The 25,087-nt window shown below is 35.3% G+C and overlaps 1 protein-coding gene and 2 long non-coding RNA genes across 3 annotated transcripts; all 3 read left to right on the top strand.

Moving 5' to 3' along the window:
- Window positions 1-2,073: 2,073 nt before the first annotated feature.
- On the top strand, window positions 2,074-3,743 carry LOC140494399 (uncharacterized). Its single transcript, XR_011963950.1, has 3 exons — window positions 2,074-2,214; window positions 3,204-3,230; window positions 3,651-3,743. It is a non-coding gene; the product is annotated as an uncharacterized lncRNA (long non-coding RNA).
- A 771-nt stretch (window positions 3,744-4,514) lies between these two features.
- On the top strand, window positions 4,515-6,145 carry LOC140494398 (uncharacterized). The gene is made up of 3 exons (XR_011963949.1): window positions 4,515-4,651; window positions 5,595-5,621; window positions 6,028-6,145. It is a non-coding gene; the product is annotated as an uncharacterized lncRNA (long non-coding RNA).
- A 13-nt stretch (window positions 6,146-6,158) lies between these two features.
- LOC140494429 (mucin-16-like) lies at window positions 6,159-25,022 on the top strand. Its single transcript, XM_072593612.1, has 32 exons — window positions 6,159-6,173; window positions 6,271-6,338; window positions 6,624-6,793; window positions 7,723-7,749; window positions 8,564-8,697; window positions 8,795-8,862; window positions 9,147-9,316; window positions 10,272-10,298; window positions 10,704-10,837; window positions 10,936-11,003; window positions 11,301-11,470; window positions 13,078-13,211; window positions 13,304-13,371; window positions 13,668-13,837; window positions 14,990-15,016; window positions 15,445-15,578; window positions 15,671-15,738; window positions 16,035-16,204; window positions 17,357-17,383; window positions 17,812-17,945; window positions 18,038-18,105; window positions 18,402-18,571; window positions 19,723-19,749; window positions 20,178-20,311; window positions 20,404-20,471; window positions 20,768-20,937; window positions 22,091-22,117; window positions 22,546-22,679; window positions 22,772-22,839; window positions 23,136-23,305; window positions 24,725-24,858; window positions 24,951-25,022. The coding sequence occupies exons 1-32, from the start codon at window positions 6,159-6,161 to the stop codon at window positions 25,020-25,022; spliced, it is 3,225 nt and encodes a 1,074-aa protein (XP_072449713.1).
- The last annotated feature ends 65 nt before the right edge of the window (window positions 25,023-25,087 follow it).

The following is a 25,087-nucleotide window of genomic DNA, read 5'->3' as shown; positions in this document are numbered from 1 at the left end:
AAGAGTGTGGTGCTAGAAGAGCACAGTTGGTCAGACAGCATCCGAGGAGCAGGAGACTCGATATTTCGGGCATAAGACCTTCATCAGGAATGAATCATAAGTGATAGGGATGGTACTTAATTCCTCCTTCCTACTCCTTTGCATAGTGTAACGTTAGAAGTATCTTCCAGTATAAAGACTGATACAAAATATCTATTCAACTCCTCTGCCATTTCCTTGTCCCTCAAAAACTTCTCCCCAGATTCATTTTCAAAGGGGCCTTTATTCACTTAGACCTTCCTCTTCCTTTTTATATATTTAAAGAAGCTGTTATTGTCAGTTTTTATTTTAATCGCTTGTAATTCTTGGTCAGCTCTTGTTCAAGAGTGATACTTTCATTTGAGCTCTGTAACCACAATGTAGCCACAAAGTTTTGCAGGGTGAACTCAGTCCTCTACTTGCTCTTGTAACTTCTGTAATTTCAAAGCTGTCACCTAAACATTTGTATGTTCCTCAACAGAGACAGTAGGAAGCATGACGTATCAATTGGCCATGCTAAATTGCCCATAGTGTTAGGTGCATTAGTCAGAGGGGAAATGGACCTGGGTGGGTTACTCTTCGGAGGGTCGATGTGGACTGGTTGGGCCGAAGGACCTCTTTCCACACTGTAGGAAATCTAATCTAATCTAATCTAATATTTACATATCACAGATCAAATGGCAGGCTAGCTTCACTGATTCACACATCAGAACTGATTCACACTCAAAGATGTTTCCAACATTGGACAAAATCTCATTGTTTCAAAATCTCCTCGTGGGATGTTATTGACATTTCCAAGGCGTCAAATCATTCAAAAAGCTGTTCCAGGAGATTTGACATTAATAAGAATGGCATTAATTGCTATTAATATTTTATTTTAATTATCGTTAGAGAGATCAATTGTGACAACCTTGTTAATAACTCAATCTTTTTATGTTTCTAGATTACCATGAGATTCATCATGTAACCAGTGAGTATTGATTCTATTTAATTGGTTAAAAAAAGCTATTTTTTGAATGTGGTTTTGGCAACGTTTATGTGAAAGATTACTGAAGGTTTTACGAGTTGCTTCGTTAGTTTATCTTGGGCTGAATAATGATTCCCAGTTTACTTCTGGCAGTTGCTTAGTTCAGTTGGCAGGTTTTTAATGCAGAGTGGAGTCAACAGTACAGGATGGCTGCTACACTGACAGAAGTTACCATATTGGTCCTACCTTCTCAACCTCTCTTCTTACAGAGGGATGATGACCCTCTTGTTAAAGCATCACCAGTTATCATTTTCTAATGAAAAAAAAACAGCCCTATGATTGAGCAGGACTGTGGCAACTTTAACTTTTATTGTGCTTTCAATACATTTGCAGTTTTTAAAAAAAGTGTGGAATTAACTAAATTTCACCTTATCTGCAGCAGAAAGGCCAACTGAAACTTCAACACAGACTCCAACTGAGGAACCAAGTCTTACTGAATACAATGTGATGTTTATTATAAGTCAACCAACATTCCAAGACATTGAAACAAACTCTTCTAATCAGAAAAGTCTGATAGCAAATGAGGTGAGATGATATACAATTTTTGTGTATAATGTATAGCCTAGTTTCTAGGGAAATATTAGTTGGTTTTGTGTCTTTTGTTTCTCCATTTAAAATGATGCTTGTTATTTCCCTGTAGCTCAATGACATATTTAAGAACAGCAGCATAAATGTGACATTCTCAAGCTGCAGAGTTCATTCTTTCAGGTAAGGACAAACAATTATCATTCATCTTAAATATCTACATCACTATTCAAGTCATGTCATGCTTTCAGGATATTACATTTAATGCAAAATTCTCAGATATCTGGACAAGCAGGAGTATTTATTCTAAACAATGTTTGTGCCGAGAATTGTGCATTCCACGGAATATTGCTTACTAGAGGAATGATTCATAAATTTGTCCATCATTGATGTCATCTTAGTTGTGTAAGTGATTTTGATATCTATATTCTGTCAAAGTATCTGTTTTTAATACTTTGATTTGTACTTTTTCAGCATGGTAAATGGCAACAGTAGCAGAGTGACAGCAATATGTTACTTCAAAAATGATTCGACCATTCAGAAGTTTGACAGAGTCCGTGTATATCATGTGCTTGAAAACAAAACCAAAGACATTTCTAACTTGGGTTCATACACGCTGGACAATGACAGCCTCTATGTAAATGGTATTTATCCAGTTTATGATATATGTACTAAGTTTTGGGCTGCAGTTGGATGCTGTTCTAATGCAGAACACAAAGCAATACTTGTAATGATTGGACATTTTGCAATGGTGCAATTCATAGGCCCATCTCAGATTGTCAGAGAAGTTGAGTATAAAATAGACAATGTAATTTTTGTGCTGATGTAGAACATTGTGAAAAATATGTGTTTTACCAGGATTATTCTTTGTGAAACAAATTACATTGACACAGGTGATGCAGTTGATCCAACAACCCATCAAATAATTAACACAGCAACATATTGAAAGAAATCAGAATGTATTTTAATAGATTAAATTGTCTGCTGCAGAGTGGAAACATTCCAAAATGCATAACCAACATTTGGAGTTTGAAAAACTCATTCAGAAGAGGAATTTATCAATTAGTCTATTTGTCTTTCCACATAGAGCAAGAGTGGCATTAAAAAGACATGTCGGTGATCCATATATTAAATTCTTAGTCCACATTTGGTCAGCCAAAAGCTATTTATTGACCTCCAAATCACCAAATTAACTAAAGATTTTTGCATAATGACATCAAGTCTCCATTTGGTTTTGAAATTTCAAAAACATGTGCAGCATTTGCTTCTCAAAGTCATTGTACAACAAATGCACATTAAAGGGAAGTTCACACAGAAATCATTATATATCGATGATTCCAATCCAAACACAAGATTATCAAATAGTTGGTTAATTTGACTATTTTTTTATAATAGTTTATTAGCAATTATATGTTTGCTCACCATTGATAAAACAAAAACTGGTATAAATATTTCACAAAATCCTCAATGGATATTATTGACATCTTGATAACTCTCACACCAAACATAAAGCAAAGGGATTTGACATTCAACAGATTAGTTGCTATTCATATTACTTCAATCATTGCATATTTAATTACAGACATGTATTGTGATAACCTTGTGTGACAAGTCAATCTTTTTTCATTTCTAGATTATCATGAATCACCTCACGTAACCAGTGAGTATTGACACTATTCAATTTGCCAGGAAAATAGTTCTGCTTGTGCAAGTTTATTCTGGTCTGATAGAATTTGATAAAGGTTTTGCTATGATTTATTGAATAGTTCACTAACAGCTTCAGCAGATTATCTCACTCCTAATATCAATGAATAAATACATAAGAAAATCAACTTCTACTTCTTAAAAGGACAGTGTTGAAATTGTGAACAATCTAAGCTACAGCTGGTTCCTTTCAATGTGTCATATTAAGAATACATGACCTATTTCTTTACATTAGTCCAGCAAAAGTAGATTGAATGATAATTAATTATTGCAATTACTTTACATTGGATGTCTATGTCGTAGGATATTTTTCTTTCAATGATTTCTTCGTTTTTTGACGTGCCACGGAATAAACTTAATTTCTCTTTCTCCACAGCTGCAATGCCAATTGAAACTTCAGCACAGGCTCCAACTGAGAAACCAAATCTTACTGACTACAATATGACTTTTATTATAAGTGAACCAGCATTCCAAGATATTGAATCAAATTCTTCTAATCAGACAAGCATGGTTGCAAATGAGGTGAGATAATATACAAATCTAGCTTTTGGGGAAATATTAGTTTGCTTTGTGCCTTTTGTTTCTCCATCTAAAACCAATGCTTGTTACTTCCCTGTAGCTCAATGACATGTTTAAGAACAGCAGCATAAATGCAACATTCTCAAGCTGCAGAGTTCAATCTTTCAGGTAAGGACAATTACCATTGCTCCTAAATATCTACAGCATTATTCAACTTGTGTCATGCTTTCAGAATATTACATTTAATACAAAATTTGCAAATATCCAAAATGAACAGGAGTAATTATTCCAAAGATATGTGTGGAGTTTGCACAATCTTCCCGTGTCTGCGTGGGTTTCCTCTGGGTGCTCCAGTTTCCTCCCACAATCCAAAGATACATAGGTCAGGTGAATTGGCCATGCTAAAGGTACATTAGTCCGGGGTAAATATAGGGTACTGGATTGAGTCTGGGTGGGTTAATTTTCAGAGGGTCGGTGTGGACTTGTTGGGCCAAAGGGCCTGTTTCCATACTGTAGGGAATCTAATCTAATCTAATCTAATTGTTCATTCCATAGAATATTGCTTGTTGAGAAATTATGCACCTCTTCAATTTGTCCATTGCTGTAATCATTCTTCTTAGTGAACAGAATAAATATATCATATCAAAGTATCCACTTTTAATATTAGGCTTCTTTTGATGTTTTACAGCATGGTAAATGGTGACAGGAGCAGAGTGACATTTATATGTTCCTTCAAAAATGATTCTACCATTCAGGATGTCGACAGAGCACTTGTGTATCATGTGTTTGAAAACAAGACGAAAGGTGTTTCTAACTTGGGGCCATACACATTGGACAATGACAGCCTCTATGTAAATGGTACCTTTCCAGTTATTATTTAGTTTAGTTGTAGAATTAATGCTTTATTTTGGGCAGTAGGATGACACAGTTTACAGAGAAGTGAAATGGTATCATTGATATACTCAACTGTTAGTACGTCACTGCGCAGTCAATGATGGACAGTGTAATTCTGTTGCTTTAAAGGACCTTCAAGGGAACATTGTACATTATCTCAATAATTTTCTGAGTAACAAATTACATCTGCACAGATTACATAGTTGAGCCAATAATCTATGAATTATGTTAATAATGTGATATTATGACACCAACAGACAGACATTTTAGTTGACTGAACAATCTGTTGCATGTGAGAAACATTCAGAACTGAAAAATCAAGTTTATAAATTTTTGAACTCTGTGAAAACAGGGCTGAGCAATCAATCGATTTGACTTTCTCCTGAAAATAAACAATAAAACGGCATCCATGACAGGTATATTAAATGCTCAATCAGTTCTTGTCCAAGGGTGAAACTATCGATTGACTTCTTGACCTACAAAGTAAGTGAAGAGTTTAGCCTCAGTTCTCAATATGATTTTGAAATTTCTACACTATTCATTGCAATAACTTCTCAAAGATTTATCTAGACAATTGCAACCTTCTGAAAAGAGATAGCAGAAGGCATCACACAGCAATAATAGACAATATGTTAAACAAAAGGTGGGCTTATTTGACTGCTTCACATGTAACAGTGGATTTGCATTTAAAAGTGCTCCCAACATTGCATAAATAAAAGATTCCACATAAATGTCTAAAAATCCTCACTGGATGTGACTGATACTTAGCAAGTCAATCATAACACTGTTCTTGGAGACTTAGTATTGATAAGATTGCTGGTCATATGTTCCTTACAATTTTGAATCTTTAATTCTTGAGATCATTTATGATAACCTTGCATGACCACATTTTGTTTTTGAATTCTAGATTACCATGAGTTGCCTGAAGTAACCAGTGAGTATTGATTCTTTCCAATTTGTCAGGGGAAATATTTTTGTTTATTTTATTATATATGAAGCTTTTGATAAATGTGATGTACTGATATTTGAATATTTCATGAGCAACTTCATCAGGTCATCTTGTGCTTTATACTCATTAACTTTTAAATCAGAAAGCAGACTACTATTGTATGTTGCAATAATCACATATTAATCATACATGAAACATGAGAAGTATGTTTGACACGTTTATTGCCATTAATGTAGCAGAAGATAGATTGAATAACATTGTTGCAAATAATGTCATTAAGATCTCCCATTGCTGCTGGTTAATCTGGCTGATATTTCAGCAGCGGTATGTTATTCTTTCAATAAATTCTCAGGTTTTACCCTTGTGTGGAATAAATTATTTTTCTGCACAGCTGGAATTCCTAATGTAACTCCAACACAGACTCCAACAGAGGAACCAAAACTTACTGACTACAATGTGACATTTATTATAAGTACTCCATCATTCCAAGACATTGAATCAAACTCTTCCAATCAGATAAGCATGATTGCTAATGAGGTAAGATAATTCAACAAATCTATTTGAAGGGGAAATTGTAGTTCCAAATTTCTTTTGTTTCTTTACCTAAAGTATATTTTGTTTTATTTTCTTGCAGCTCAATGATGTGTTCAAAAGCAGCAGCATAACTGCTACATTCTCAAGTTGCAGAGTTCATTCATTCAGGTAAGAAATCTTAACATCTCATACAAAATAGTTGTAATGATCTTGCACTTGACTCTTGCCTCAGAATAGTGCAGTGATTGCAAAATGGAGAAATATGTTGATTGATGAAATCATATTTTTTTACAAAGAATGGATGTGTAGAGAAATTTCCTTGCACAGGCTGGTAATGGTTCGCCACTCAACATTATCCACCAAGGTGTCATCTTTCTTGTCTTGGTGATTATGCTAGTTATACTGGATCAAAGCTTTTGCCTTTAATATTAAAAAGCTTTTGATGTTTTGCAGCATGGTAAATGGTGACAGCAGCACAGTGACAGCAGTATGTTCCTTCAATAATGATTCTACTGTTCAGGACGTCGACAGAATCCTTGTGTATCATGTGTTTGAAAATAAGACCGAAGATGTTTCTAAATTGGGGCCATATACATTGGACAATGACAGCCTCTACGTAAATGGTAGTTATACAGTCAATATTCAGTTTTACTCTTTGTATGATACATGTGTTTTGTTTTGTGAAATAGGTAGATATGGGTATAGTACAGATAACCAAGCAACTCAGAATCAAAGGAAACATATTCAATATCCCAAATAATAGTCGCATTAATTAGTTGCGTATTGACAAGTCTATGGCAGACAATGCAATTTTTTTTTGCTGACATTTCTGAGATGGGTCTCTGTTTAATAGAACCAACACTATCTGAATTGTGTTAACAATATAACATTATGACAGCAGCGGAAGTGGTTTTTATTGTGAATTGTAGCACCAGTTGCAAGGCAGAAACTTTCAGAACTCTATAATTGAGTTTGGAAATGTGATGGGCTCTTTCAAAGGTTGGATGCACTTATCATTTGATTGTACCCTTGAAAGAAAGATGGTACTCTATTGTAATAAATTCTCAGACAGTTCTTGTTCAAGGCTGTGGCTGTCTTTTTGATGTCAGCATTGAAAAAATAACTGAAGAGTTTTTCATGATCAACTCAGACAACGATTTCATTTTGAAATTTCTGCAATTGCAGAAAGATCTTCTGAAAGGCACTACATGTATTACTGCATTTTTCAAAAAGGGGACAGCAGGAAATATCACAGATCAATAATTACATATCAACATCATGCTAATGAATGGCTAAGCTGTTTTAATTGCTGTCAACATGATAGGGGTTGGCGAATCAAATCTCTCCCAAAATTGGGGAAACAAATTTTCCAGAAAAATATCAAACCATCCTCACTGAATAGTACAGACAGGCAACACATTATGCACAAACTGTCCTTTTTGACATTGTCCATATTGGTTGTTTATAACATTCTCTTTTAACTATTACCATTTAATTCATGACATCAATTTTGAAAATCTTGTGTGATAACGCAATCATTTTCTGATTCTAGGTTACCATGAGGAACATTTTTCAACCAGTAAGTATTAATTCTTTGCAATGTGTTCAATAATTTACTTTTGGAAAAGATTATTTTCCAATTTAATGAATGATTCATTAGTAGCATCACTGGATGTTTTGACCTTAAACTATATGACTTTTCAATTGTAAAGAAAGATTGGATAAACTGGGAGTATTTTCCCTGGAGTATAGATGGTTGAGAGATGACCTTATAGAAATTTATAAAATCAAGGCCGGTATAGATAGGGTTATTGGTGTCTGTCTTTTCTCGAGGATGGGGTATTTCAAGACTAGGGTAACATTTTAAAGGTGAGAGGAGTGAGATTTAAGAAAGAAAAGGGATAATTGTTTTACACGGAGAGTGGTTCGCATGTGGAATAAATTTCCTGCGAAGTGGTGGATATGGGTACAATTACAATATTTAAAAGACATTTGGATAAGTACATGGATCGGAAATATTTGGAGGGATGTGGGCCAGGATCAGGCTGGTTAGACTAGTTTAGTTGTGGATTACATTCAGCATGGACTGGTTGGACCAAAGGGTCTGTTTCCATGCTATATAACTAAATGACACTATTGGTTGAAATGAGTGTGTTGCACTTGTCAGCCATCTGAGCTGTAGCTGCATAGTTTGCATAAAACAAGGACAAAATGCTTGCCAACTTCCTTGTTATTAATGCAACAGATGCAGTTTGAAAGTATTTAATTATTGAAATCAATTTCCAAGGCATCTCAGATTGATGCTAACTTTTCAGCAATGGAATGGTGTTCTTTCAATGCATTCTCAGTTTGTTTCTGTGTGTGGGATAAACCGTTTTCCTCTTTTTCCACAGCTGTAATTCCACTTGTAACTCCAATAGAGGAATTAAATCTTATTGACTATAACATGACCTTTATTATACGTGACCCATCATTCCAAGATATTGAATCAAACTCTTCCAATCAGACAAGTATGATTGCAAATGAGGTGAGATAATTTGACAAATTGATTTGAAGGGGAAATTTTCATTCCAAATTTCTCTTGTTTCTCAATCTAAAGTATGTTTTATTTTCTTTCCCTGTAGCTCAACGATCTGTTCAAAAGTAGCACCATAAATCCTACATTCGCCAGTTGCAGATTTCAGTCATTCAGGTAAAAAATATTGTCATTTACGTGTAATATTTACAATGATCTTGAACTTGAGTCTTGCTCACAGAGCATTGCACTTAGTGCAAAATTAACAGATATCCTGAAGGTAAAGGCCATTGTTATTACAAAAAATGGATGGACAGAGAAATACACATCACACATGTAGACAAATAAGTCTTCTTTAAAAAGTATTCACAACTGAAGTTATCATGCCTTTATTGGTGATGTGGTAACTACAACAGATCAAAGTACCTGCCTTTCAAGTTAATCTTTTGATTTTGTTGCAGCATAATCAATGGTGACAGCAGCACAGTGACAGCAATATGTTCCTTCAAAAATGATTCTACTGTTCAGAACGTTGACAGAGAGCTTGTGTATTATGTGTTTGAAAATAAGACCAAAGATGTTTCGAAGTTCGGGCCATACACATTGGACAATGACAGCCTCTTTGTAAATGGTAGTTATCTCGTCAATATTCAGCTTAATTATTTGTTTGTCACACACAATATGTTTTCAGGAATAGCTGGGCAGTATTCTAATGCATGATACCAAGCACCACTTGCAATGGCAGGGAACATGTACAAAGTCAAATTCAAATGCTCCACCATTTGTTGATTGGAAGGACAAATTCTGTGGTAGACAGTTCAATTTTTTTTGTTGTCACAAAATATCATTTACCCAATACCTACTAAGCCTGAAATTGCATTCATGGAGATTGTATATTCGACATACGAGCCTCTGTACTGTGTTAATAATATGACAATATGACAGCAACATAAATTCTTATTACCATCTGTTGCATGCCAGAAAGAATCATTACTCTGTAACTGAGATGGGAACTTTTTGAACTCTTTCAAAAGAGGCTCAGGTAACTTATTCCATTTCTCATACCTTTGAAAGAAAGAAGCCAAAAGAGACCATTACCAAAAATATATTAACTTCTCATTCAGTTTGAAGCTGACTACACATGCACAATAAATGAAGATTTATTTTGCATAATAGACACAGACCACAATATATTGTTAAATTTGTTATAATATTTGCAGTGATATGTTCTTAAAGTCATGATATGGTTTGTTGCACATTACAGACAGGAAATAGGAACTGTTACAGATCATTAATTACACATCAACAACAAGCTAGCTTTTTTGACTGCTATGAAAATGATGGCAAAATTGCCAAAGTGCTCCTAACACTGCTCAAATAAAAGTCTGCACAACAATGTCTAAAAATTCCTCACTGGATGAAATTTACATCTGTCAGTTCTTACATTTATCTTGAAGTTATTCTTAGAATTGTTGACATTGATTAGATTAGTTAAAATTATTGTGATAGTTTAAGTATTGTATGTTTAATTAGTGAGACACATTGTCATAACTTTATGTGACCACTCAATCCTCTTTTGTATCTAGATTACCATGAGGCGCGTCTTATAACCAGTAAGTAGGCACACATTTCATCTATTTATAAAATATTTTCAGCTTGTGCATATTTTTAGGTTTTCTGGTGAAGTATATGCTCTCATTTAATGAATGATTCATCAAGACTATCATCAGATTATCTTGAGTTTAATGCTGATTACTGTTTAGATGAATAGGTAAACTATGATTGGTTGAGCTTGGCGTGTTGTAATTGTCAGCACTGATGAGGTAGCTGGTAAGCTTACAAAAATTAAGGGTGAATGCTCCACAGCCTTCCAGCCATTAATGCAGCAGATTTAGACTGAATCATAATTAACTCTTGAATGAATTTCCATGGGATCTCCCATTGCTCTGGGTAAATCTTTCAATACATTCTCAGCTTATTTCTTTGTATGAAATAAACTGTTTCCTCCGTTTCCACAGCTGCAACTCCACTTGTAACAACAACAGAGGAACTAAGTAGTATTGACTACAATCTGACATTTATTATAAGTAGTCCATCATTCCAAGACATTGAATCAAACTCTTCCAATCAGACAAGCATGATTACAATTGAGGTGAGACACTTTGTAACATCTATTTGAAGGGAAAATTTTCATTCCACATTTCTTTAGTTTCTTTACCTAAAGAATGCTTGTTTTTTTTCTCTCTGTAGCTCAATGACCTGTTCAAACACAGCAGCATAAATGCGACATTTGCCAGCTGCAGATTACAGTCATTCAGGTAGAAAATATTTCAATTTATACATAATATTTACAATGATCTTGCACTTGAGTCTTGCTCTCAGAAAATTACAGTGAATGATAAATTAACAGTTATCCAGCGGGAAGAAGTCATTGTTATTACACAGAATGGATGTGTAATGAAATGTTCATTGCAAAGAGGTTTGCTTTACTGACAAATGATTCGCCTGGAAAAATTGTCCTCCATTGAAGTCATCATGTTTATCTTGGTGACGTGGTGACTACTTCAGATCAAAGTTCCTAACTTTGATTCTAATCTGCTTTCCATGTTTTGCAGCATGGTCGATGGTGACAGAAGCACAGTGACGGCAATGTGTTCCTTCAAAAACGATTCTACCATTCAGGACATCAATAGAGTGCTTGTGTATCATGTGTTTGAAAATAAGTCGAAAGATGCTTCGGCATTGGGGCCATACATATTGGATAAAGACAGTCTTTATGTAAATGGTAGTTATCCAGTCAATATTTGGCCTACTCTTTGTTTATCTCACATGCTATATATTGAGGAATAAGTAGACAGTGTTGTAATGCATTATCTGATGAAATACTTGCAATGGAGGGGAACATGGGAAAAGTCACAATTCAAATCATCCAACATTTTTGGCTAGATGGACAGAGTCTATGGTGACTGTGGAGTGTTTTTGCTGACAAAGAATATTATCTACACAAAAATTGCATTCATGCAAATTGTAGGATTAAGCCAATAATGACTGTTTTGTGTTAATAAAGCAACAATAAGTGAGAAGCATAAAAGATTATTATGATGAATTCCCATCTATTGATTCCCAGTATGAATCGTAATTCTGGAATTGAATTTAGAAATTCTGTGAACTCTGTCGGAAGAGGCTCAGACAACTCACTCCATTTCTTTGGCCCCTTGAAACAAAGAAAACAAAAGACACTTGTGTAAAATGTGTTAAATGCTGATTCAGTTTGTCTTTGAGTTTAGCACTATCTTTTAACGTCTGCACACTTGAATAAAGAAGGTATTTACATGTTTCACTCAGTCCACAATTTTGAGGGACTTTGCTGTCATAGTTACAGCAATCTCTTCTCAAAACCATGATATCATATTTCAGACAGGAGATAGCAGGATACATTACAGATTAATAATTACACATCCACAACAGTTAAATGTCTGGAGTCAAGATTAGAGTGATGATGGAAAAGCACAGTAGGTCAGGCAGCATCAGGATTCATTCCTGATGAAGGGATTTTGCCCAAAACGTTGATTTTCCTGCTCCTCAGATACTGCCTGACCTGCTGTGCTTTTCCAGCACCACTCCATCTCCAACATCTGCAGTAGCCACTTTCGCCTAGTTAAATGTTTGACTCATTTGACATTTGTCAATGTGATATGGTTCTTGAAATGAAATGTGGTCCCAACATTGCACAAAAAACAGCTTTCACAAAAATGTCTGAAAATTCCTCACTTGATGTTATTTATATTGTCTGTTCTCTCATTGATTTGAAAGGCCTTTTCGGAGTCTGGGCATTGATCAGATTTGCTGCCATTAACATCTTACCTCAGTTCTTGCACATTTGGTAATACATACTGTGATAGCCTTGTTTGACAACACAATGTTATTTTTGTTCCAGATTATCATGAGACACGTCTTGCTACCAGTGAGTAGAAACTATCTTTCATTTTTTTGGGCAATATTGTCTGCTTGTCCACATTCATCTCAATTCTGTCAAGATTATATTTTGATTTAATGAATGATTCAGTCAAAGTATCCAGATTATCTTGGACTTTATACTGATTAATTTATTCTTGAATACTTAAATGAATATTGTTCGAAGTTAGCGATTTGCAATTGTCAACACTTATGCGATAGATGGTAAGCTTGCACAAATTCAGGCTAAAAGCTTGATACCTTTCTTGTCATCAATACAGCAGATTTAGATTGAATAATAATCAACTCTTGAAATCAAATTTCATGGGATTTCCTATTGAAATCTGGCCACTATTTCAGCAATAGGCTCTTGTTCTTCCAATGCATCTTCAGTGTATTTCTGTGTGTGAGATAAACTGTTTTCCTCTTTTTCCACAGCTGTAGTTCCACTTGTAACTCCAACAGAGGAACTCATACTTACTGACTATAATCTGACATTTATTATAAGTCATCCGTCATTCCAAGACATTGAATCAAACTCTTCCAATCAGACAGGCATGATTGTAAATGAGGTGAGAAACTTTGTAACATCTATTTGAAGGGAGAACTTTCATTCCACATTTCTTTAGTTTCCTAACCTGGAGAATGTTTTTTTCCTCTGTAGCTCAATGACCTGTTCAAATACAGCAGCATAAATGCTACATTTGCCAGCTGCAGATTACAGTCATTCAGGTAAGAAATCTTGCAATTTACACATAATATTTACAATGATCTGCATTTGAGTCTTGCTCTCAGAAACTTATAGTGAATGATAAAATAACAGTTATCCAAAAGGAAGAAGTCATTGTTATTACACAGAATGGATGTGTAATGAAATATTCATTGCAAAGAGGTTTGCTTTACTGACAAATGATTCCCCTCTAAAAATTGTCCTCCATTGAAGTCATTATGTTTATCTTGGTGACATGGTGACTATATCAGAGCACAGTTCCTGCCTTTGAAGTTAATCTTCTTTCCATGTTTTGCAGCATGGTGGACGGTGACAGAAGCACAGTGACAGCAATGTGTTCCTTCAAAAATGATTCTACCATTGAGGACATCGATAGAATGCTTGTGTATCATGTGTTTGAAAATAAGACAAAAGATGCTTCGACGTTGGGGCCATACACATTGGACAAAGACAGCCTCTATGTAAATGGTAGGTATCCAGTCAATATTTGGCCTACTGTTTGTTTATCTCACATGCTATGTATTGAGGAATAAGTAGACAGTGTTGTAATGGATTATCCAATGGGCTACTTGCAAATTAAGGGAACATGTGAAAATTCACAATTCAAATTCTCCAACATAGTTTGGTCTATGGTGACCATGGAACTTGTTGGCTGACAAAGCATTTTATTTATGCAATATGTCTCTGAGCTAAAAATTCCATTCATGCAGATTGTGGGATTATGCCAAGAATATCTGTATTGTGTTAATAAAGTGACAATATTTGAGCAGCATAAAATCTTTTTACGTTGGATTCTACCATCTATCGCATCCGAGAATGAATCATAATTCAGGAATTGAATTTAGAGATTTGTTGAAGTCTTTCAAAAGTGGCTCAGACAACTCACTCCATTTCTTTGGCCCCTTGAAATAAAAAAGACACTAATGTCTAAAATGGATGAGATTCTGAATCAATTCATCTTTGAGTTTGGCACTATTTTTAACATCTGCACATACAGGATACATGAAGGTATTTACATGTTTCACTCAGTCCACAATTTTAGGGACTTTGCTGTCATAGTTACAGCAATCTCTTCTCAAAACCAAGATATCATATTTCAGACAGGAGATAGCAGGATACATTACAGATTAATAATTACACATCCACAACAGTTAAATGTCTGGAGTCAAGATTAGAGTGATGATGGAAAAGCACAGTAGGTCAGGCAGCATCGGGATTCATTCCTGATGAAGGGATTTTGCCCAAAACGTTGATTTTCCTGCTCCTCAGATACTGCCTGACCTGCTGTGCTTTTCCAGCACCACTCCATCTCCAACATCTGCAGTACCCACTTTCGCCTAGTTAAATGTTTGACTCATTTGACATTTGTCAATGTGATATGGTTCTTGAAATTAAATGTGGTCCCAACGTTGCACAAAAAACAGCTTTCACAAAAATGTCTGAAAATTCCTCACTTGATGTTATTTATATTGTCTGTTCTCTCATTGATTTGAAAGGCCTTTTCGGAGTCTGGGCATTGATCAGATTTGCTGCCATTAACATCTTACCTCAGTTCTTGCACATTTAGTAATACATACTGTGATAGCCTTGTTTGACAACACAATGTTATTTTTGTTCCAGATTATCATGAGACACGTCTTGCTACCAGTGAGTAGAAACTATCTTTCATTTTTTTGGGCAATATTGTCTGCTTGTCCACATTCATCTCAATTCTGTCAAGATTATATTTTGATTTAATGAATGATTCAGTCAGAATATCCAGATTATCTTGGACTTTATACTGATTAATTTATTCTTGAATACTTAAATGAATATTGTTCGAAGTTAGCGATTTGCAATTGTCAGCACTTATGCGATAGATGGTAAGCTTGCACAAATTCAGGCTAAAAGCTTGATACCTTTCTTGTCATCAATACAGCAGATTTAGATTGAATAATAATCAACTCTTGAAATCAAATTTCATGGGATTTCCTATTGAAATCTGGCCACTATTTCAGCAATAGGCTCTTGTTCTTCCAATGCATCTTCAGTGTATTTCTGTGTGTGAGATAAACTGTTTTCCTCTTTTTCCACAGCTATAGTTCCACTTGTAACTCCAACAGAGGAACTCATACTTACTGACTATAATCTGACATTTATTATAAGTCGTCCGTCATTCCAAGACATTGAATCAAACTCTTCCAATCAGACAGGCATGATTGCAAATGAGGTGAGAAACTTTGTAACATCTATTTGAAGGGGAAACTTTCATTCCACATTTCTTTAGTTTCCTAACCTGGAGAATTGTTTTTTCCTCTGTAGCTCAATGACATGTTCAAATACAGCAGCATAAATGCTACATTTGCCAGCTGCAGATTACAGTCATTCAGGTAAGAAATCTTGCAATTTACACATAATATTTACAATGATCTGCATTTGAGTCTTGCTCTCAGAAACTTACAGTGAATGATAAGTTAACATTTATCCAAAAGGAAGAAGTCATTGTTATTACACAGAATGGATGTGTAATGAAATATTCATTGCAAAGAGGTTTGCTTTACTGACAAATGATTCCCCTCTAAAAATTGTCCTCCATTGAAGTCATTATGTTTATCTTGGTGACATGGTGACTACATCAGATCACAGTTCCTGCCTTTGAAGTTAATCTTCTTTCCATATTTTGCAGCATGGTGGACGGTGACAGAAGCACAGTGACAGCAATGTGTTCCTTCAAAAATGATTCTACCATTGAGGACATCGATAGAGTGCTTGTGTATCATGTGTTTGAAAATAAGACGAAAGATTCTTCGACGTTGGGGCCATACACATTGGACAAAGACAGCCTCTATGTAAATGGTAGGTATCCAGTCAATATTTGGCCTACTGTTTGTTTATCTCACATGCTATGTATTGAGGAATAAGTAGACAGTGTTGTAATGGATTATCCAATGGGCTACTTGCAAATTAAGGGAACATGTGAAAATTCACAATTCAAATTCTCCAACATAGTTTGGTCTATGGTGACCATGGAACTTGTTGGCTGACAAAGCATTTTATTTATGCAATATGTCTCTGAGCTAAAAATTCCATTCATGCAGATTGTGGGATTATGCCAAGAATATCTGTATTGTGTTAATAAAGTGACAATATTTGAGCAGCATAAAATCTTTTTACGTTGGATTCTACCATCTATCGCATCCGAGAATGAATCATAATTCAGGAATTGAATTTAGAGATTTGTTGAAGTCTTTCAAAAGTGGCTCAGACAACTCACTCCATTTCTTTGGCCCCTTGAAATAAAAAAGACACTAATGTCTAAAATGGATGAGATTCTGAATCAATTCATCTTTGAGTTTGGCACTATTTTTAACATCTGCACATACAGGATACATGAAGGTATTTACATGTTTCACTCAGTCCACAATTTTAGGGACTTTGCTGTCATAGTTACAGCAATCTCTTCTCAAAACCAAGATATCATATTTCAGACAGGAGATAGCAGGATACATTACAGATTAATAATTACACATCCACAACAGTTAAATGTCTGGAGTCAAGATTAGAGTGATGATGGAAAAGCACAGTAGGTCAGGCAGCATCGGGATTCATTCCTGATGAAGGGATTTTGCCCAAAACGTTGATTTTCCTGCTCCTCAGATACTGCCTGACCTGCTGTGCTTTTCCAGCACCACTCCATCTCCAACATCTGCAGTACCCACTTTCGCCTAGTTAAATGTTTGACTCATTTGACATTTGTCAATGTGATATGGTTCTTGAAATTAAATGTGGTCCCAACGTTGCACAAAAAACAGCTTTCACAAAAATGTCTGAAAATTCCTCACTTGATGTTATTTATATTGTCTGTTCTCTCATTGATTTGAAAGGCCTTTTCGGAGTCTGGGCATTGATCAGATTTGCTGCCATTAACATCTTACCTCAGTTCTTGCACATTTAGTAATACATACTGTGATAGCCTTGTTTGACAACACAATGTTATTTTTGTTCCAGATTATCATGAGACACGTCTTGCTACCAGTGAGTAGAAACTATCTTTCATTTTTTTGGGCAATATTGTCTGCTTGTCCACATTCATCTCAATTCTGTCAAGATTATATTTTGATTTAATGAATGATTCAGTCAGAATATCCAGATTATCTTGGACTTTATACTGATTAATTTATTCTTGAATACTTAAATGAATATTGTTCGAAGTTAGCGATTTGCAATTGTCAGCACTTATGCGATAGATGGTAAGCTTGCACAAATTCAGGCTAAAAGCTTGATACCTTTCTTGTCATCAATACAGCAGATTTAGATTGAATAATAATCAACTCTTGAAATCAAATTTCATGGGATTTCCTATTGAAATCTGGCCACTATTTCAGCAATAGGCTCTTGTTCTTCCAATGCATCTTCAGTGTATTTCTGTGTGTGAGATAAACTGTTTTCCTCTTTTTCCACAGCTATAGTTCCACTTGTAACTCCAACAGAGGAACTCATACTTACTGACTATAATCTGACATTTATTATAAGTCGTCCGTCATTCCAAGACATTGAATCAAACTCTTCCAATCAGACAGGCATGATTGCAAATGAGGTGAGAAACTTTGTAACATCTATTTGAAGGGGAAACTTTCATTCCACATTTCTTTAGTTTCCTAACCTGGAGAATTGTTTTTTCCTCTGTAGCTCAATGACATGTTCAAATACAGCAGCATAAATGCTACATTTGCCAGCTGCAGATTACAGTCATTCAGGTAAGAAATCTTGCAATTTACACATAATATTTACAATGATCTGCATTTGAGTCTTGCTCTCAGAAACTTACAGTGAATGATAAGTTAACATTTATCCAAAAGGAAGAAGTCATTGTTATTACACAGAATGGATGTGTAATGAAATATTCATTGCAAAGAGGTTTGCTTTACTGACAAATGATTCCCCTCTAAAAATTGTCCTCCATTGAAGTCATTATGTTTATCTTGGTGACATGGTGACTACATCAGATCACAGTTCCTGCCTTTGAAGTTAATCTTCTTTCCATATTTTGCAGCATGGTGGACGGTGACAGAAGCACAGTGACAGCAATGTGTTCCTTCAAAAATGATTCTACCATTGAGGACATCGATAGAGTGCTTGTGTATCATGTGTTTGAAAATAAGACGAAAGATTCTTCGACGTTGGGGCCATACACATTGGACAAAGACAGCCTCTATGTAAATGGTAGGTATCCAGTCAATATTTGGCCTACTGTTTGTTTATCTCACATGCTATGTATTGAGGAATAAGTAGACAGTGTTGTAATGGATTATCCAATGGGCTACTTGCAAATTAAGGGAACATGTGAAAATTCACAATTCAAATTCTCCAACATAGTTTGGTCTATGGTGACCATGGAACTTGTTGGCTGACAAAGCATTTTATTTATGCAATATGTCTCTGAGCTAAAAATTCCATTCATGCAGATTGTGGGATTATGCCAAGAATATCTGTATTGTGTTAATAAAGTGACAATATTTGAGCAGCATAAAATCTTTTTACGTTGGATTCTACCATCTATCGCATCCGAGAATGAATCATAATTCAGGAATTGAATTTAGAGATTTGTTGAAGTCTTTCAAAAGTGGCTCAGACAACTCACTCCATTTCTTTGGCCCCTTGAAATAAAAAAGACACTAATGTCTAAAATGGATGAGATTCTGAATCAATTCATCTTTGAGTTTGGCACTATTTTTAACATCTGCACACACAGGATACATGAAGGTATTTACATGTTTCACTCGGTCCACAATTTTAGGGACTTTGCTGTCATAGTTACAGCAATCTCTTCTCAAAACCATGATATCATATTTCAGACAGGAGATAGCAGGATACATTACAGATTAATAATTACACATCCACAACAGTTAAATGTCTGGAGTCAAGATTAGAGTGATGATGGAAAAGCACAGTGGGTCAGGCAGCATCAGGATTCATTCCTGATGAAGGGATTTTGCCCAAAACGTTGATTTTCCTGCTCCTCAGATACTGCCTGACCTGCTGTGCTTTTCCAGCACCACTCCATCTCCAACATCTGCAGTACCCACTTTCTCCTAGTTAAATGTTTGACTCATTTGACATTTGTCAATGTGATATGGTTCTTGAAATTAAATGTGGTCCCAACGTTGCACAAAAAACAGCTTTCACAAAAATGTCTGAAAATTCCTCACTTGATGTTATTTACATTGTCTGTTCTCTCATTGATTTGAAAGGCCTTTTCGGAGTCTGGGCTTTGATCAGATTTGCTGCCATTAACATCTTACCTCAGTTCTTGCACATTTAGTAATACACACTGTGATAGCCTTGTTAACAACACAATGTTATTTTTGTTCCAGATTATCATGAGACACGTCTTGCTACCAGTGAGTAGAAAGTATCTTTCATTTTTTTGGGTAATATTGTCTGCTTGTTCACATTCATCTCAATTCTGTCAGGATTATATTTTGATTTAATGAATGATTCAGTCAGAGTATCCAGATTATCTTGGACTTTATACTGATTAATTTATTCTTGAATACTTAAATGAATATTGTTCGAAGTTAGCGATTTGCAATTGTCAGCACTTATGCGATAGATGGTAAGCTTGCACAAATTCAGGCTAAAAGCTTGATACCTTTCTTGTCATCAATACAGCAGATTTAGATTGAATAATAATCAACTCTTGAAATCAAATTTCATGGGATTTCCTATTGAAATCTGGCCACTATTTCAGCAATAGGCTCTTGTTCTTCCAATGCATCTTCAGTGTATTTCTGTGTGTGAGATAAAGTGTTTTCCTCTTTTTCCACAGCTATAGTTCCACTTGTAACTCCAACAGAGGAACTCATACTTACTGACTATAATCTGACATTTATTATAAGTCGTCCGTCATTCCAAGACATTGAATCAAACTCTTCCAATCAGACAGGCATGATTGCAAATGAGGTGAGAAACTTTGTAACATCTATTTGAAGGGGAAACTTTCATTCCACATTTCTTTAGTTTCCTAACCTGGAGAATTGTTTTTTCCTCTGTAGCTCAATGACATGTTCAAATACAGCAGCATAAATGCTACATTTGCCAGCTGCAGATTACAGTCATTCAGGTAAGAAATCTTGCAATTTACACATAATATTTACAATGATCTGCATTTGAGTCTTGCTCTCAGAAACTTACAGTGAATGATAAATTAACATTTATCCAAAAGGAAGAAGTCATTGTTATTACACAGAATGGATGTGTAATGAAATATTCATTGCAAAGAGGTTTGCTTTACTGACAAATGATTCCCCTCTAAAAATTGTCCTCCATTGAAGTCATTATGTTTATCTTGGTGACATGGTGACTACATCAGATCACAGTTCCTGCCTTTGAAGTTAATCTTCTTTCCATATTTTGCAGCATGGTGGACGGTGACAGAAGCACAGTGACAGCAATGTGTTCCTTCAAAAATGATTCTACCATTGAGGACATCGATAGAGTGCTTGTGTATCATGTGTTTGAAAATAAGACGAAAGATGCTTCGACGTTGGGGCCATACACATTGGACAAAGACAGCCTCTATGTAAATGGTAGGTATCCAGTCAATATTTGGCCTACTGTTTGTTTATCTCACATGCTATGTATTGAGGAACAAGTAGACAGTGTTGTAATGGATTATCCAATGGCCTACTTGCAAATTAAGGGAACATGTGAAAATTCACAATTCAAATTCTCCAACATAGTTTGGTCTATGGTGACCATGGAACTTGTTGGCTGACAAAGCATTTTATTTATGCAATATGTCTCTGAGCTAAAAATTCCATTCATGCAGATTGTGGGATTATGCCAAGAATATCTGTATTGTGTTAATAAAGTGACAATATTTGAGCAGCATAAAATCTTTTTACGTTGGATTCTACCATCTATCGCATCCGAGAATGAATCATAATTCAGGAATTGAATTTAGAGATTTGTTGAAGTCTTTCAAAAGTGGCTCAAACAACTCACTCCATTTCTTTGGCCCCTTGAAATAAAAAAGACACTAATGTCTAAAATGGATGAGATTCTGAATCAATTCATCTTTGAGTTTGGCACTATTTTTAACATCTGCACACACAGGATACATGAAGGTATTTACATGTTTCACTCAGTCCACAATTTTAGGGACTTTGCTGTCATAGTTACAGCAATCTCTTCTCAAAACCATGATATCATATTTCAGACAGGAGATAGCAGGATACATTACAGATTAATAATTACACATCCACAACAGTTAAATGTCTGGAGTCAAGATTAGAGTGATGATGGAAAAGCACAGTAGGTCAGGCAGCATCGGGATTCATTCCTGATGAAGGGATTTTGCCCAAAACGTTGATTTTCCTGCTCCTCAGATACTGCCTGACCTGCTGTGCTTTTCCAGCACCACTCTAATCTCCAACATCTGCAGTACCCACTTTCGCCTAGTTAAATGTTTGACTCATTTGACATTTGTCAATGTGATATGGTTCTTGAAATTAAATGTGGTCTCAACGTTGCACAAAAAACAGCTTTCACAAAAATGTCTGAAAATTCCTCACTTGATGTTATTTATATTGTCTGTTCTCTCATTGATTTGAAAGGCCTTTTCAGAGTCTGGGCATTGATCAGATTTGCTGCCATTAACATCTTACCTCAGTTCTTGCACATTTAGTAATACATACTGTGATAGCCTTGTTTGACAACACAATGTTATTTTTGTTCCAGATTATCATGAGATACGTCTTGCTACCAGTGAGTAGAAACTATCTTTCATTTTTTTGGGCAATATTGTCTGCTTGTCCACATTCATCTCAATTCTGTCAAGATTATATTTTGATTTAATGAATGATTCAGTCAGAATATCCAGATTATCTTGGACTTTATACTGATTAATTTATTCTTGAATACTTAAATGAATATTATTCGAAGTTAGCGATTTGCAATTGTCAGCACTTATGCGACAGATGGTAAGCTTGCACAAATTCAGGCTAAAAGCTTGATACCTTTCTTGTCATCAATACAGCAGATTTAGATTGAATAATAATCAACTCTTGAAATCAAATTTCATGGGATTTCCTATTGAAATCTGGCCACTATTTCAGCAATAGGCTCTTGTTCTTCCAATGCATCTTCAGTGTATTTCTGTGTGTGAGATAAACTGTTTTCCTCTTTTTCCACAGCTGTAGTTCCACTTGTAACTCCAACAGAGGAACTCATACTTACTGACTATAATCTGACATTTATTATAAGTCGTCCGTCATTCCAAGACATTGAATCAAACTCTTCCAATCAGACAGGCATGATTGCAAATGAGGTGAGAAACTTTGTAACATCTATTTGAAGGGGAAACTTTCATTCCACATTTCTTTAGTTTCCTAACCTGGAGAATTGTTTTTTCCTCTGTAGCTCAATGACATGTTCAAATACAGCAGCATAAATGCTACATTTGCCAGCTGCAGATTACAGTCATTCAGGTAAGAAATCTTGCAATTTACACATAATATTTACAATGATCTGCATTTGAGTCTTGCTCTCAGAAACTTACAGTGAATGATAAGTTAACATTTATCCAAAAGGAAGAAGTCATTGTTATTACACAGAATGGATGTGTAATGAAATATTCATTGCAAAGAGGTTTGCTTTACTGACAAATGATTCCCCTCTAAAAATTGTCCTCCATTGAAGTCATTATGTTTATCTTGGTGACATGGTGACTACATCAGATCACAGTTCCTGCCTTTGAAGTTAATCTTCTTTCCATATTTTGCAGCATGGTGGACGGTGACAGAAGCACAGTGACAGCAATGTGTTCCTTCAAAAATGATTCTACCATTGAGGACATCGATAGAGTGCTTGTGTATCATGTGTTTGAAAATAAGACGAAAGATGCTTCGACGTTGGGGCCATACACATTGGACAAAGACAGCCTCTATGTAAATGGTAGGTATCCAGTCAATATTTGGCCTACTGTTTGTTTATCTCACATGCTATGTATTGAGGAACAAGTAGACAGTGTTGTAATGGATTATCCAATGGCCTACTTGCAAATTAAGGGAACATGTGAAAATTCACAATTCAAATTCTCCAACATAGTTTGGTCTATGGTGACCATGGAACTTGTTGGCTGACAAAGCATTTTATTTATGCAATATGTCTCTGAGCTAAAAATTCCATTCATGCAGATTGTGGGATTATGCCAAGAATATCTGTATTGTGTTAATAAAGTGACAATATTTGAGCAGCATAAAATCTTTTTACGTTGGATTCTACCATCTATCGCGTCCGAGAATGAATCATAATTCTGGAATTGAATTTAGAGATTTGTTGAAGTCTTTCAAAAGTGGCTCAGACAACTCACTCCATTTCTTTGGCCCCTTGAAATAAAAAAGACACTAATGTCTAAAATGGATGAGATTCTGAATCAATTCATCTTTGAGTTTGGCACTATTTTTAACATCTGCACATACAGGATACATGAAGGTATTTACATGTTTCACTCAGTCCACAATTTGTTTGGACTTTGCTGTCATAGTTACAGCAATCTCTTCTCAAAGCTATCACACATTGCACATTTCAGACAGGAGACAAGCAGTAAATGTTAACAATTAATAATTACACATCTACAACATACCAATCAAATCTTTGGCTCATTTGACATTTATAACTGTGATATAGTTCTTGAACTTAAATGTGGTCCCAACATTGCACAAGACACAGTTTTCACAAAAATTTCTGAAAATTCTTCACTGGATGTTATTTACATTGTCTGTTCTGAAATTCATTACAGAGTCTGGGCATTGATCAGAATCTGACATTCATTTACATCTTATATAATTTCTTGCACATTTATTTAGTGAGACACATTGTGATAGCCCTGCTTGACACCACAGTGTTCTTTTTGTTCTAGATTACCATGAGGCACGTCTTGTAACCAGTGAGTAGAATTGTTTTTGGGAATATTGTCTGCTTGTCCACATTTATCTCAATTCTGCCAAGGTTATGTTGCGACTTAATGAATGATTCAGTCAGAGTATCCAGATTATCTTGGGCTGTGTACTGATTGACTTATTCGTGAATAGATACATGAATATTGTTTAAAGTTAGCGATTTGCAATTGTCAGCACTTACGTTATAGATGGTAAGATTGCACAAATTCAGGCTGAAAGCTTGACACCATTCTTGTCATCCATAGAGCAGATTTAGATTGAATAATAATCAACTCTTGAAATCAAATTTCATGGGATCTCCCATTGTTCCTGGTAAATCTGGCCACTATTTCAGCAATAGGCTCTTGTTCTTCCAATACATTCTCAGTGTATTTCTGTGTATGAAATAAACTGTTTTCCTCTTTTTCCACAGCTGTAGTTCCACTTGTAACTCCAACAGAGGAACTCATACTTACTGATTACAATCTGACATTTATTATAAGTAGTCCATCATTCCAAGACATTGAATCAAACTCTTCCAGTCAGACAGGCATGATTGCAAACAAGGTGAGATAATTCAACAAATCTTTTTGAAGGACTAATTTTTGTTCCACATTTCTATTTATTTTATTAAATATGTTTGATTTTATTCCCTGTAGCTCAATGACCTGTTCAAATACAGCAGCATAAATACAACATTCTCCAGTTGCAGATTTCAATCACTCCGGTAAGAAATGTTACAATTCATACATAATATTTACACTGACCTTGCACTTGAATCTTGTTCTCAGTGAAT

The sequence above is a fragment of the Chiloscyllium punctatum genome, chromosome 24 (genome assembly GCF_047496795.1).
Source record: "Chiloscyllium punctatum isolate Juve2018m chromosome 24, sChiPun1.3, whole genome shotgun sequence".
NCBI lineage: Eukaryota > Metazoa > Chordata > Chondrichthyes > Orectolobiformes > Hemiscylliidae > Chiloscyllium > Chiloscyllium punctatum.
Note: the sequence above shows the minus strand (reverse complement) of the source record. Positions and strands in the feature narration are given on the sequence as shown.